The following is a 13,476-nucleotide window of genomic DNA, read 5'->3' as shown; positions in this document are numbered from 1 at the left end:
CGATCGACGGATATCTTGCCGCGCGGCAGACGTGCAGTCACGAGCGTGAAGTCGTCAGCCGGTTTGTGGGATGGGCGTGTTGGCGATATCACGACTCTCTTCTCAGCCCGCGATTAAGCGCAAAAATATAACAAAATATGATAGATTAATGTAGAAGCGAACTTCGATGTGTTTCGACGCACAGAAAACAGTCAGTCGCGATCCCGGTATAAAAGAAGAAAAGCGCGGGATCGTTAATACATGTAAATCGAAAGAACTGCGAAGCACGAAGAATGAGCTTGGCGGGCGGTAGCAGGCGCAAGACTGACCGCGGAGGGTTGCTCCGGGAAGTCGAGCGCCTCCACACCATTCGATTAAACGCTTACAACGCGTGGCGATCACTCATCACGCAGCTGATCTGCGGAGGATCACGCGGTCCTCCATAGAGAGGATCACGCGGTCCTCCACCGAGGAGCATGAAGCTCAGAAACTGCGGTTCGAAACGGCTGGCGTGATATTATTGTGTCCCCGCTCGTCTGCTGCTAAATCTGTTGACATGCCGTGAGCATGCCATCTGCGAGCGCAACGAATTCAAGGGACAGTTAGAGACAATGATTTAAGGGAACCGGTAAATTTGAAATGGAAATTCAAATCCTGAACACTAGCCTCAGAAAAATACAGCAGAGAAAGAAAAAAAGCTTGTTCCCTGAAACTTCAGAGTTATTAATTATCAAGAAAGCAAACATGGTTGTAGATGAAGAAGATGATGATTCTGAATAAAATTAACAGTTTTAATCTAAAATTGTTGGAAAATTTTGTAATTTGAAAAATGTAAAAAAGCAAATAAAGCAAAAAAATTAAAACAAAGATAAAAAAATTAAAGTTTTAAATGTTAAAAATATAAAAAAAAGAACAAAAGGAACCGCTTCCCCACCACGTCCGTGTTCGTGGTTCTGGATTCGACAGAGAGTGGGGAATCTAATATAAAAGATAATAGAGTCTATATACAATATCTATTGATAATATAATCTCTTGATCAATTTGATTGATTAAGATGATTGATATCTTGATTAATTTTTCAACATGAAAGTCTAAAAATTTTTTTAAAATTTCAGAAATTCGACTGCAATTTTATAATTAGTGACTCTAAAACCTTTTCTTAATAATTTGTTCGAATATACAAAAGATTTAATTGTTTTTAGTTTCTGATTATTCCGCCATAATAATTCCACCATTTTGGATTTTTTAATTTGATTTTGAATTTGAAATCTCAAAATAATAGGCTTATTTTATAGTATTCATCAAATACGTTTAAATTTAAGACGAGTTGACTGCGAATGGAAACTCGTTCTCAAAAAAGAATTATAAAACGTTAATTTTGAGAAGAGTTGGTTAAAGTTGGTTGAAATATTTAGGGTATTTGCAGTCAGATACTTATTGAACAAGTATTCGTGCAGAACTTCCTGGCACGAGTTGGCACCATTCATATATTCGACTTTTAATTTAGATTTTGTTCAAATTTTCGACATTTTCCGTTCAACAAATAAATTTAAATATTAATATTGCTTAAATATTAAAACTGTGTGTAAAAACATACATGTTCTTCTTTAAAATAATCTTTAGTTTTTTTAAATTGGACAATAATTGTGTTTATGGCATTTATTTGAAATCAAACTAAAATAAAATATTTTAATATGTAAATAAACGATGTTTACTTTCAATCATCAAAACTTTGTTTAATTAAAAAATAAAAGTAAAAAAATTATTAACACTAATTTTAAGCCTTGAACTAATAACCTTGAAATAATAACTATAACCATTGATGCAATTTTGAATGTATGAAATTCACCATTTTCTGTATCCGCTTTTTTTGTCATTCAGCCCACTGTACTGACGTCTCCCCGTGCACGCGCTCATCTCCTCCACAGGAGACAGGAGCACGGAGGACGGAGGGGATCGAAAATACGACGAACTTACCCAAGTACGCGCCTCCACGGGTATAGAAGCCAGGAACAGCCCGAAGATTCGACTCTGTCATCCGCCACGATACCGTCCGTACCAGGCATTCGACAGAACGTTAAAACTCGGCGAGAAACCGATTTCCCGGGGTGAAGCGTCTTCGCCTCGACCAAGTATTCTTGATGATCGGCCATCGTCATCCTGAGCCCATTCCTACTCGGCCGTCCAAACTATCGTACCAAGCAAGCATGGTTACTGTGGCAACCGACTCGCCGAACACTTCCCACCTCTAATCACCACCGTCTCTAGGCACTCGGGGTGAAGTGTCTTTGCCCCCACCAAGAGTACTTGGCTGCCTAGTACACCGAAACTACCACGCCCTGACCAGTGGTCACAGGGACGAGAGTCTCACCCCCGATCGAGCATCTCGATCGGCCAGCCAAAAATCCTGAAAAACCAAAATCCTGGGCAGGCCTTGCAGACCGTCACACGTACCCTACCGATACGACTCACGCGTCCCGCTCCCAGGATCCGCACCCGCTCTGAAATACGCGAAACTCGTACTCGACAGCTAGCGCCGCGCGCAATACTAACCACACGTTTATTACACCGTTACGCGATCTCACGCCTTCGCATCTGTACATACCCGCGTTTCACACACTTGTATATAAGCACACATCTTTATTATACTGTTTCGCGAAAAACACGCATTGCTTGTATTGTCCGCGCACTTAATTGTAATCATTCGCATCAAATAAAATAGTTTCTGTTACATTATTTATACAAACATATTGCGTTCAAGTAAAATTACTTTCGTTTCTCTCCTTGCACGAACCACTCGTGAGCTATTCCTTAGCCACAAGCAGGTAGTTGTCCCATCGGTCGCGACGGGACACATGTAACTACCTGCTTGTAACTACTCTTGTGGTTACTTTTGATTCCCCCCTTTCTGTGCCTGAATTCTAAGGCACAGCATTTTAGGGATCTCACTTACGGATTTTTCGAACGGACCCGTCTTCGTTAAAGCGGATGTGCCACCTGAGCCTCTGGAGCGCGTTTTCCACTCTCGGGTGCTGTGGATTGCAAAGTGGGGCACCTCGATGAGATGTCCTGGCTCCACTTCGACAGGCGTGGATAGTGCTGGCAGCGGTTCCATCACCCCGGCTGGTTCGAGGCTGGGTCTGGATGGTTCCGTGCGCGGTGGCAGCTTCCGGGATTTTGACTTGACCGTCGGTGGATTGCACAGCCATTCCATTTTCCGTTTGTGCACTTGATCTGAAGGCTGAACCCAATGTCCGGAGACGCAGCCTACCACCGGGATGTTGTGGCGCGGTGGATGGATCGCTTGTTCCTCAGTTGGCGATGGTCCTGGGTCTTTGTCGTCGCTCGGACCTGGCTTGCTGGTTACCGGCGGTCGATCTCCTATATTCCTCATGCCGAGATTTGCCGGATCGTACGGTTCGACCTCCTCGAGGAAGCGGCTTATCTCGTTCAGTATGTCGTTCTCCATAGCGAGCTCGATATTGAGTGAGTGCGATCAGCGGGCGGTGTTGCCTTCGAGCCAAAATATTTGAGCGGGTCGTTGCGGGGATAATCTTCTGTTTTGGTTTTCTGGCGGTTGTTTTGTTTGCTCGAATTCTGTATTACTGTTTTCTTCGGTGGGGCTCAAGGAGGGGGCTGGCTTGAGATCTTGAATATCAATATGCCGTATCCAACGACCGTTTTCTCCTTGGAGACGATTACCGGCAAAATTATTTTCCGTACTTCGAGGGGCCTCTGAAGTTTCGGGGCAAGTTTGGCATTGAAAGCGGCTTCTTTGCTGGACAGGGGGTATTCTCGTTTCCAGATCCATTCGCCTACGCGGGGTTTCCACGAGCGACGGCGCAAGTCGTTGTATTTTTTCTGGCGTTGAAAAAAGCGCGCAAGATAAATCCGGACAAGCTCGTCAGCGTTCTCGAGTCGGCGGTGCGTTACGTCGAGATGCGGAGCGGTACCGAGCGCGAGAAGTGGGGATGCCCGTCCCATATTCAGGTACTGAATTCCGTTATCGGATAATATTACCTCGGGATATCCATGACGCAAAATGATGGCCTCCGCTATACTGGCGGTTACGGCGGGAAGAGCCGCATCTCGACCCATTTTATGAAACGGTCCTGCATGTTTAATAGCCATGTGTGGCTCTTTTTAAAGCGCAGTAAGGGGCTTACTAGATCGATGGTAACTTGTTGCCAGAGTCGGATCACCGCGGTGGCGTGTAATGTACCAACGGGGCGTTGCTGGAGGACTTTATATCCTAGACACGAACGACAGTTACAGACGTACCGCGCGATTTCTGCGAACATGCCGGACCAATAGTAGACGCGGGCAATCCGCGCAATCGTTTTTGCGATGCCGAGGTGTTCGACGGTGGCGGCGTCGTGGTACTGGTGGAGGAGCGTCGAATCGCGGGGACGGAGATCTTCCACTGCTCCTTGTCGGGGGTCTCTTTAAATTCAAGATCGTGGAGAGTGTGGCGGAGTAATTGGCCATCCCTTCTCATATAGTCCGGGAATTTGAGAGGAGGGGTCGTATCGTACGGCCCGAAATAGACGACGGTACTATTTGCATTGAGGCACCCCGATAGTTGCGGCGGTTACGGGTTGGCGTGAAAGGACGTCGGCGATTCTGTTAAGGGTGCCCTTGCGATATTTAATATCTAACTGATATTGTTGCAACTCGAATGCCCATCGCCTCAATCGTCCCGTGGGTGCGTCTAATTTCTGTATCCATCGCAGGGACTAGTGATCGGTTATAACAGTGAACGGGTAGCCTTCCAAGAGTCTCTCATTCTCCGGATCCCCATATAACGGCGAGGCACTCCAGCTCGGTGGCGCTGTAATTTCGTTTGGCTTGATTTAGGGTGCGGCTCGCGAACGCGATGACCCTTCGGGGAAGTGCTGAGTGAGCACGGCGCCGAGGCCGGATGTGCTAGCGTCAGTTTGCAATATAAACCGCCGTGTAAAGTCGGGGCATGTTAGTACCGGAGCGGTGGTCAAAGTAGACTTTAATGCCTCGAACGCGGTGTTTTTTTCGGGGCCACCGAGCGTGTTTTCGCGTAAGCGCGGAGAGTGGTGTGGCGACGAAAGCAAAGTCTTTTATAAATCGCCGGTATCACGAAGCTAGTCCGCAAAACTGGCGCACTTGTTTGATAGTGCGGGGCGCGAGCCACTGCGTAACCGCGCGGACTTCCTCTGGGTCCGTGCGGATGCCGTTGCGGTCTACGATATGGCCGAGGTATTTTAATTAATCGATACAAAATTTACATTTGTCGCTGTTTAAGCGTAGTTTGGCGCGGCATAGTCTTTGAAACACGTCCCGTAGGGTGGCCAAATGTTCCTCGAAAGTGCGGTTAATGATAATAATGTCGTCTAAGTAAACGAAAATGTTTGGTTCGAGCTCGGGCTCGAGAACCGTGTCGAGTAGGCGTTGGAAGGTGACCGGGGTGGAATGTAGACCGAACGGCATCACGCCGAACTGAAAGAGGCCCTTCCCGGGTGCGGTGAAAGCGATCAGCAGGCGATTCTCGGGAGTGAAGGGTACCTGCCAGTACCAGCTTTTCAGATCGAGGGTGGTGGGTACCGGGTACCGGGTACCGGGCCCCTTGTAACTTATCGAGTGTTGCGGTAATGTGTGGGAGGGGATACGCGTCGGTCTCGGTGACGCTGTTTACGCGCCGAAAATCGATGCAGAACCGGTTTGAGTTGTCCTTTTTGCGCACGACGACCACTTGGGAGCTCCAGGCACTATGTGACTGTTCGATCACGCCTTTATTTAGCATTTTGTCAATTCCGGCGTTAATTACGGCCTGCATAGCAGGGTTTCGCGGGCGGTATCGTTGTCTGATGGAGGCGGTATTTCATACAATTGCACGCGGGCGGTCTTTACATACGTATTTTAATAAGCATCTTGTTTTGCGTGGAAAGTCGCAAACCCATGTGGTGCAGAAAATGTTTTGTGCGCGTACACGCGCGCCCGCGAGAAAGTGTAAAGGGAAGCTTTCGGCCTCCCTCCCGCACCCACCCTTTCCAAATCACTAACCTATGTACTGGAAATCTGCAAACACATGTGAACTTTACATTGTTTGCAATGTACATGGGTTAGCGCGCATTTTTTGCATGGCTTGTGCTAGACAGAGCATGCGCTTGTGGCCATGAAGCATAATATGACCGCTGCACATGCCCAAGTAAAACATACGTAGCCATTCCGAACGTGACCGTTTCGAACGTGGCCGTTTTGAACGCGGCCATTTCGAACGTGGTCATTTCGTACGTGGTCGTTCCGAACGTGGCCGTTCCGAACGTGGCCGTTCCGAACGTGGCCGTTTCGAACGTGGCCGTTTCGAACGTGGCCGTTTCGAACGTGGCCGTTTCGAACGTGGCCGTTCTGAACGTGGCCATTCTTAATGTGGTCGATTCGGACGTGGCCATTTCAGGGAGAGGTTCAGTGGCGCACAGTACAATTGTACAAGTTGCAATTGCCCACCGTGCTATTAGACACAAAACATTGCGCACCGTTCAATTGCGCACAGTTCAATTGGACACCGTTCGATTGGACACCGTTCGATTGCGCACCGTTCGATTGCGCACCGTTCAATTGCACACGGTTCAATCGAACGGTGTATAATCGAAATGTGTCAAAACGAACTGTGTGCAATTGAACGGTGTGCAATGTTTCATGTCTAATAGTGGTAAGCAATTGTACTATGCGCAATTGAAGGCCTTTCACCATTTCAAACGTGGTCGTTTCGAACGTCGGCAAATTAAACTCCGTGCAATATTTTCCGTGGCCATTCCAAACGTGGCCGTTTCGAACGTGGCCATTCCAAACGTGGCCATTCCAAACGTGGCCATTTCGGACGTGGCCGTTTTGAACGTGGGCAAATTGAACAATGTGAAATATTTCCCGTGGCCATTCCGAACGTGGCCATTTAGAACATGGCCATTTTGAACGTGGTTATTTCAAACGTGGTCAAATTACGCGTGGCCATTTCGAATCTGGTTATTTCGGACGCTCCCTATGAAAATCATCAGTGCAAGCAAGTTTATACACATCAAAAAAAGAAAAAAAGTAAGATCGGTATTTATAATCTAATTTTATATTTAAAGTCGTCTTAAGATTCATGTGCCACACTAGCCATTTTATTGGCTACACAACATCTGAACATAAACTTAAAACGATTGTAAATATAACATTTGACTATCGGCCTAAAAAAACTTTAGTTACAGCCACTGATATCTTACATAAACCTAAGAATCTAACCTAGTACAACAAACAAAAAAGCTATTTTAATACTTTGTTTCCTATAACTTTTATACTTATATTTAAAATATCTTAATAATATACAAAATGTCCTAAAATATGCGGGTCAACACTTCTAAAAACGTAAAAGGGATCGGGATAAATAAAAGTCTTCTATCATTTTACCAGCATTGACCCACATGTTTTAGAACACCCTATATATTTATATATTTCAGTGTTTATAATGAATACAATAAATTCTTTCTATTAAAAAACAAAAAGATGGTACGATTATCCATTTTTAATAAAAATTAAGAAACGTAAAAAAACAGGAACTTTCAAAAATTACAAACAATTGCATTCAAACTAATTAAAGGTAAAAGTAGGCTTACAATTTAACAATTAGTTTTTGCATTACAATTTTGTAGGTATCAACAGCTCTATTAAGGACCTTTAATGTTTGTTGTTGACGTTCCTCTCGTGCTGTTTCTCTTGGCATCATCTCTAAAACTCGACATCTATGCAAAAGTATCTTTATCAAGTTTAATCTTCTTCTCAGGCTGGTATATAAAAAATTTTTATCTGAATCTGAGTCAGTGTTTTTACTTGGCAAACTTATAAAGTTACGAGAAGATGCTATACTTATTGGTTTGACACTTGAACTCTTTCTAAAAACGTCGTTAAGTTCATTAAATATTTACATATTATTCTTGGTGCACCACTATTTTTATACCCAATATTATCTTTCACTTTCATCATATATCTTTTATAAGTGAGACTCGATTGCGCACATAAACGATTGGACACAGTAGTATTTTCTGATTGGACACAGACCCGATTGGACATGGACCCGATTAGACACGGACCCGATTGGACACAGTCCCGATTGCGCACCAGCACGATCGGACACAGTCCCGATTAGACACGGATTCGATTGGACACAGACCCGATTGGAAACGGATTCGATTGCACACGGACCCGATTGCATACCGACCCGATTGCAGACAATCAATTTGCACACGAACCCGATTGCACACCGACCCGATTGCGCATCGACCCGTTTGCACTGCGACGTAGCTTTCTTTCGGGAACCGCCAGGTCCGAGGGGCTACGCCCAATTAACAATAATAATCTCTATAACAGCTCGCGTGTAACGCTCCCTCGCGAAATCGGTAACATTCGAAAACGGTAGCCTGCTTGAACGGTATCTCCGCAATGCTCTATATTTCTGGGCGCCTGGCGCGGATTTCCGCGCCACACAACAATTAACTATAAGTCGGTAGCCGGATAGAAAGCGTTACTAATGCCGGTGGCTCTTTTTTCGAAGTGGTAGAGGGGCGTGGTTCTTTAATAACCAGGGAGGGGGGTGAAGAGCTCGGATCGAGGCAGGGCGTAGAAGAGAATCGGTACACAATCGTCAATTAAATATCAAATATCAAAATATATTTCTTTAAAGATTAATGAGTACGGTGTCAACGAAAATCATGGATCTTACTCCACTTAACAACACGTCATAAATTCACAGAAATACGCGGCTAAGACGGAAGCGAGAAGTCAGCACAAAGAGAATGCGGAAACTTTAGAATTACTCTATGAGGCGAGAGGCCAACGAGGCCCTCCGCTCGACAACAATAACCAATATGACATATATCCGAGAACGGTATTCGCGGTAATAAAGAACAAAATTATCAACCACAAAATGACTGTCGGCTTTGTCCGAGAGGGACGTACTTAATAACTAAATATTCGGGCCGGTCGGTCCGATCTCTCGTGCGGCTACAAGACTCTACTTTGTATTTCGAGTTTCTTAACACTAATGAACAAACAACAGCAAAAACGGTATCGGATTCGGGATCACCGGTAACATGACAAGAAATGGTATCCCTTATCCGGTCCCGCACGAAAGTCGATCGCCTTACTGAATCTTACTAAAGTCCGCGTGGCTGCCGAGTGATGGTCTTACAAAATCCAAAATCTTTGTCCGCCGAAGTCGATAGCCCTGGGCTGGTCCTTGGTGATACGCCTTATCGCACGGCTTACCGAACAGTGAGGAGCCCCCGGTCCCGCGCCGGCCGGCTCGAGCCGCCGCGCCTGCGCAGGCGCTCTTCGATTCCCGATAGGGGGATCCGCCCGACGCACGTGATCCTCGATCCCACGCCGCGGTGCTTCATCTCTTGCCGTGTCGCTGATCGGCACGTGCTCCACAGGTGGAGCCCCCTGTGCCGTGCCGTTTTGGCTGGTCCGGCTGGCCAGGCCGCGACCGAACCGATCTTGGCGGCTGGTGGTTGACATAGCTGTAGTTGCTCTTCCGATCTGCAGCCCGGTGGCGTGCCCATGGCGTGGCCCTTACGGGGAGTCGTCGTGTCGTAGTGCTGTAATTCGGCACGGTCGGTACCCTTGGCTCAGGGTTGGCAGCGCGTTGCGGGGCCGACTCACGGCTCGGCGGGGAAACTTCTGGCGGGGCGCTCCCTCCTGTCGATTGCTCTTAGCAGGATTCCTACGACAACTGCTCTTCCGTCGCCCTTGGCACATTCTTTAGATGAGCCCACACTCGGCGCCTTAACTTTAAATGATTGGCAACTACAGTCGGAAAACGGTATCGCGGACTAAAAAAAAATCAGAAGAAAATAAAATAACAGAACCGTATCCCCCTCGGCTCAGCGAGGAGTCGCCCCCGATCGACCCCTCGTTCGGACTTATGCCCTTGTGACGCGCCACGTCACAGCACACAAACTCGATTACACACGATACGATTCCGCATCGCAAAATAAAGTAAAAACAACCTAAATAGCACAGAAAATTTAGTATAAGTTTTTATAAATATTTTACGAATTTATTTTTAAAAAACATTTTTTTAAAGTTATATAATAGTTCTTTATAAATTATTTAGAAATAATACAAAATTTATTATTAATAATATATAAAATACATTTTTAAAATGTATTGAAAAAAATATTTATGGTATATAAACTTGAAATATTTTTTATATTTTTGAATTATAATAGCATAAATATTTATTTTCAATATTTTCATAAATATTTATCATAATTCTTTATACTTGGCAAACTCAGACATAAAAATACGTACAAAATACTTATTATATTTTTCTTTTTTATACATATTTTATAATCGCAAAAAATGCTTTGTGCACACACACACACACACACACACACACACACACACACACACACACACACACACACACACGCGCGCGCGCGCGCGCGCGCGCGCGCGGCACCCTTCTCGTCCAAGTCGCCAATCGTCCCCGCAAACGTGTGCAAACGGGTCGGTGCGCAATCGGGTTCGTGTGTAATCGGGTCCGTGTGCAAATGGGTCGGTGCGCAATCGGGTCCGTGTGCAATCGGGTTCGTGTGCAAACGGGTCGTGTACAATCGAGTCGGTGCGCAATCGGGTCCGTGTGCAAACGGGTCAGTGCGCAATCGGTTCCGTGTGCTATCGGATCGGTGTACAATCGGGGAGTGGAACTCACTTAGATACGGTACAAATGAACACGGTGCTTTTGGACACGATATCTTGCGCACGGTTCAAATAACCACGGTGCATTTGCACACGGTGCATTTGGACACAAAAAAATTTTTTTAAACATGTACACTAGTTATATGCACACGTAAAATTTGACCACCGGATATTTGTACACGAAAAAATAACCACCGTTCATTTGGTACTCATGTAACTACCTGCTTGTGGCTGCGGAGTAGCTTACGAGCGGTTCGAGCAAGGAGAAAAAGGAACAAATTAGTCTTATGCGTTTCGCAGATATTTAACGTAGCAAGCCTTTATTATAACTGAGACGAACGAAAAAGAATAATCACATTTAGATAGGGCGTGTACAATATTAGAAATACGATGATTATGGAACATAGTGTGCTATGTACAAGTGTAAAACAAAGAGGCGCGGAGTCTGCGGAAGCGTATATGCTTGAATTGCGAATCAGTGTCGCGATGGTGTGAGTTAAAGTGGTTCGCGGCGCTAGTTGTCGGGTGAATCTCTTACGTGTTTTTCAAAACGGGCGCGGCTTCGTGAACGTGGACGCGGACCTTGGGGCGGAGCTAGGCCGGTGGGATATACGCAAGTCGGGTTACGGGTCCGCCTTGGTTCTTTTCGTGAATAGCGGGATGGCCGATCGAGTACGCCCGATGGGGGGCGAAACTCTCGTCTCCGTGACGGCCGGTCGGGGGGGGGGGGGAGTAGGCGTCCGTAAGATTTCAAGCTGCCAAGTACTCTTGGCGGGGGCAAAGACACTTTACCCCACATGCTTTATCCATGCGGTAGGCCTGGTGGTAGGAGGAGCTCTGGTCGTTCGGTTGCCGTAGTTATCAATTCTGTTTGGTATGATGGCTCGAATGATCGGATAGCGGTAGGTTTGAAATGGTGATGGCCGATTACCAAGAATGCTTGGCCGAGACGAAGACACTTCACCCCGTGGAATCGATTTCTCGCCAAAGAGGTGCTCTGTCGGACCTGGTACGGACGGTATCGTGGCGGATGACAGAATGTCCCTTGTCATGATTCCCCTCGGTTTTTATACCCGTGGAGGCGAGTATTCGGGTACGATCGTTGCGCTCTCGGTCGTTTCTGTCCTTCGCTTTCCGTACTCCGGTGGAGGACATAAGCGCGTGCGCGGGGAGACGTTGACGCGGCCGTTTGCACGGCCTTTGTTCTCGACCGTTGTGGAGAGTTTAGGTGAGAGCTGGCGCTTTGCGCCTTTTCGCCTTCGGATTAGGGCGATCGGCGGCTTTCACGCCGAGGGACGATGTAGTTCAGAATGTATCGTCACAATTTGGACACGAAAAAGTTGCATACCGCTCACTTGCACATCATTCACTTGCACACCGTTTATTTGCCCACCACTCATTTGCACACCCAGAAATGCGCACTGATCATTTGCACACGGAAAGATGCACACTGATCATATGCACACCGTTCATTTGCAAACGGTGCTTTTGGAAACCGTTTATTTGCACACCGCTCAGTTGCACACCGTTCAATTGCACACCATTTAAGTCGCAAACCCATGTGATGCAGTGAATGCTTTACACACACACACACGTACACACACACACACACACACACACGCGCGCGCGCGCGCGCGCACACACACACACACGGGGGTGCAAGGGGGGGCCTTTGACCCCCTTCCCGCACCCACCCCGTCCAAGTCGCTAACCCATGTACACATTGCAAACGCAGCCATAATGTATGAATATTTAATATGTTTTTGATTGAATGTCGTGCAATTGAACGGTGTGTAATTGAACGGTGTGCAACTGAGCGGTGTGCAAATAAACGGTCTTCAAAAGCACGTATCCAAATGAACGATGTGCAAATGATCGGTGTGCATCTTTTGGTGTGCAAATGATCAGTGCGCATCTTTCCGTGTGCGAATAATCGGTGTGCATCTCTCCGTGTGCAAATGTTCGGTGCGCATTCCTTGGTGTGCAAATGAGTAGTGGGCAAGTGAATGATGTGCAAGTGAGCGGTGTGCAAATGAATGATGTGCAACTTTTACGTGTAAAAGTAAACGGTGGGAATTTTTTCGTGTGCAAATATCCGGTGGTCAAATTTTACGTGTGCATATAACTGGTGTACATTTTTAATAAAATTTCTTTTGTGTCAAAATGCACAGTGTGCAAATGCACCGTGTCCAAATGTACCGTGTCCATTTGAACCGTGTGCAAGTGCACCGCTCCCGTGCAATCGGGTACGTGTTTAATAGGGTCCATGTGCAATCGGGTCCGTGTGCAAACGGGTCGTGTGCAATCGAATCGGTGCGCAATCGGGTCCGTTTGCAAACGGGTCGGTGCGCCATCGGGTCCGTGTGCAATCGAGTCGGTGTGCAATCGGGTCCGTGTTCAATCGGGTTCATGTCCAATCGAGTCTGTGTTCAATCGAGTCCATGTCCAATCGGGATTGTGTCCGATCGGAACGGTGTGCAATCGAGACTGTGTCCAATCGAGTCCGTGTCCAATTGGGTCTGTGTTCAATCGAGTCCGTGTCAAGTCGGGACTGTGTCCGATCGGGACGTTGTGCAATCGAGACTGTGTCCATTTGAGTCCGTGTCCAATCGGGTCTGTGTCCAATCGAGTCCGTGTCGAATCGGGTCAGTGTGCCATCGGGTCGGTGTGCAATCGGTTCCGTGTGCACTCGGGTCTGTGTCCAATCGTGTCTGTGTCTAATCGAGTCCGTGTCCAATCACGACTGTGTCCAATCAGGAAATACTACTGTGTCCAATCGCTTAT

The 13,476-nt window shown here is 46.6% G+C and overlaps 1 protein-coding gene across 1 annotated transcript; it reads right to left on the bottom strand.

Moving 5' to 3' along the window:
* Nucleotides 1-1,571: 1,571 nt before the first annotated feature.
* Nucleotides 1,572-3,465, bottom strand: LOC118647783. Its single transcript, XM_036293280.1, has one exon. The coding sequence runs from the start codon at nucleotides 3,446-3,448 to the stop codon at nucleotides 2,867-2,869; it is 582 nt and encodes a 193-aa protein (XP_036149173.1). The 5' UTR covers nucleotides 3,449-3,465; the 3' UTR covers nucleotides 1,572-2,866.
* Nucleotides 3,466-13,476: the final 10,011 nt, after the last annotated feature.

Source organism: Monomorium pharaonis, chromosome 10 (genome assembly GCF_013373865.1).
Source record: "Monomorium pharaonis isolate MP-MQ-018 chromosome 10, ASM1337386v2, whole genome shotgun sequence".
In the NCBI taxonomy this organism is placed as follows: Eukaryota; Metazoa; Arthropoda; class Insecta; order Hymenoptera; family Formicidae; genus Monomorium; species Monomorium pharaonis.
This window is presented reverse-complemented; position numbering and strand designations above follow the sequence as displayed.

Bases quoted from the DNA above. Each gene is read 5' to 3' on its own strand.
- LOC118647783 (XM_036293280.1), bottom strand. From the start codon at position 3,448: ATGGAGAACGACATACTGAACGAGATAAGCCGCTTCCTCGAGGAGGTC.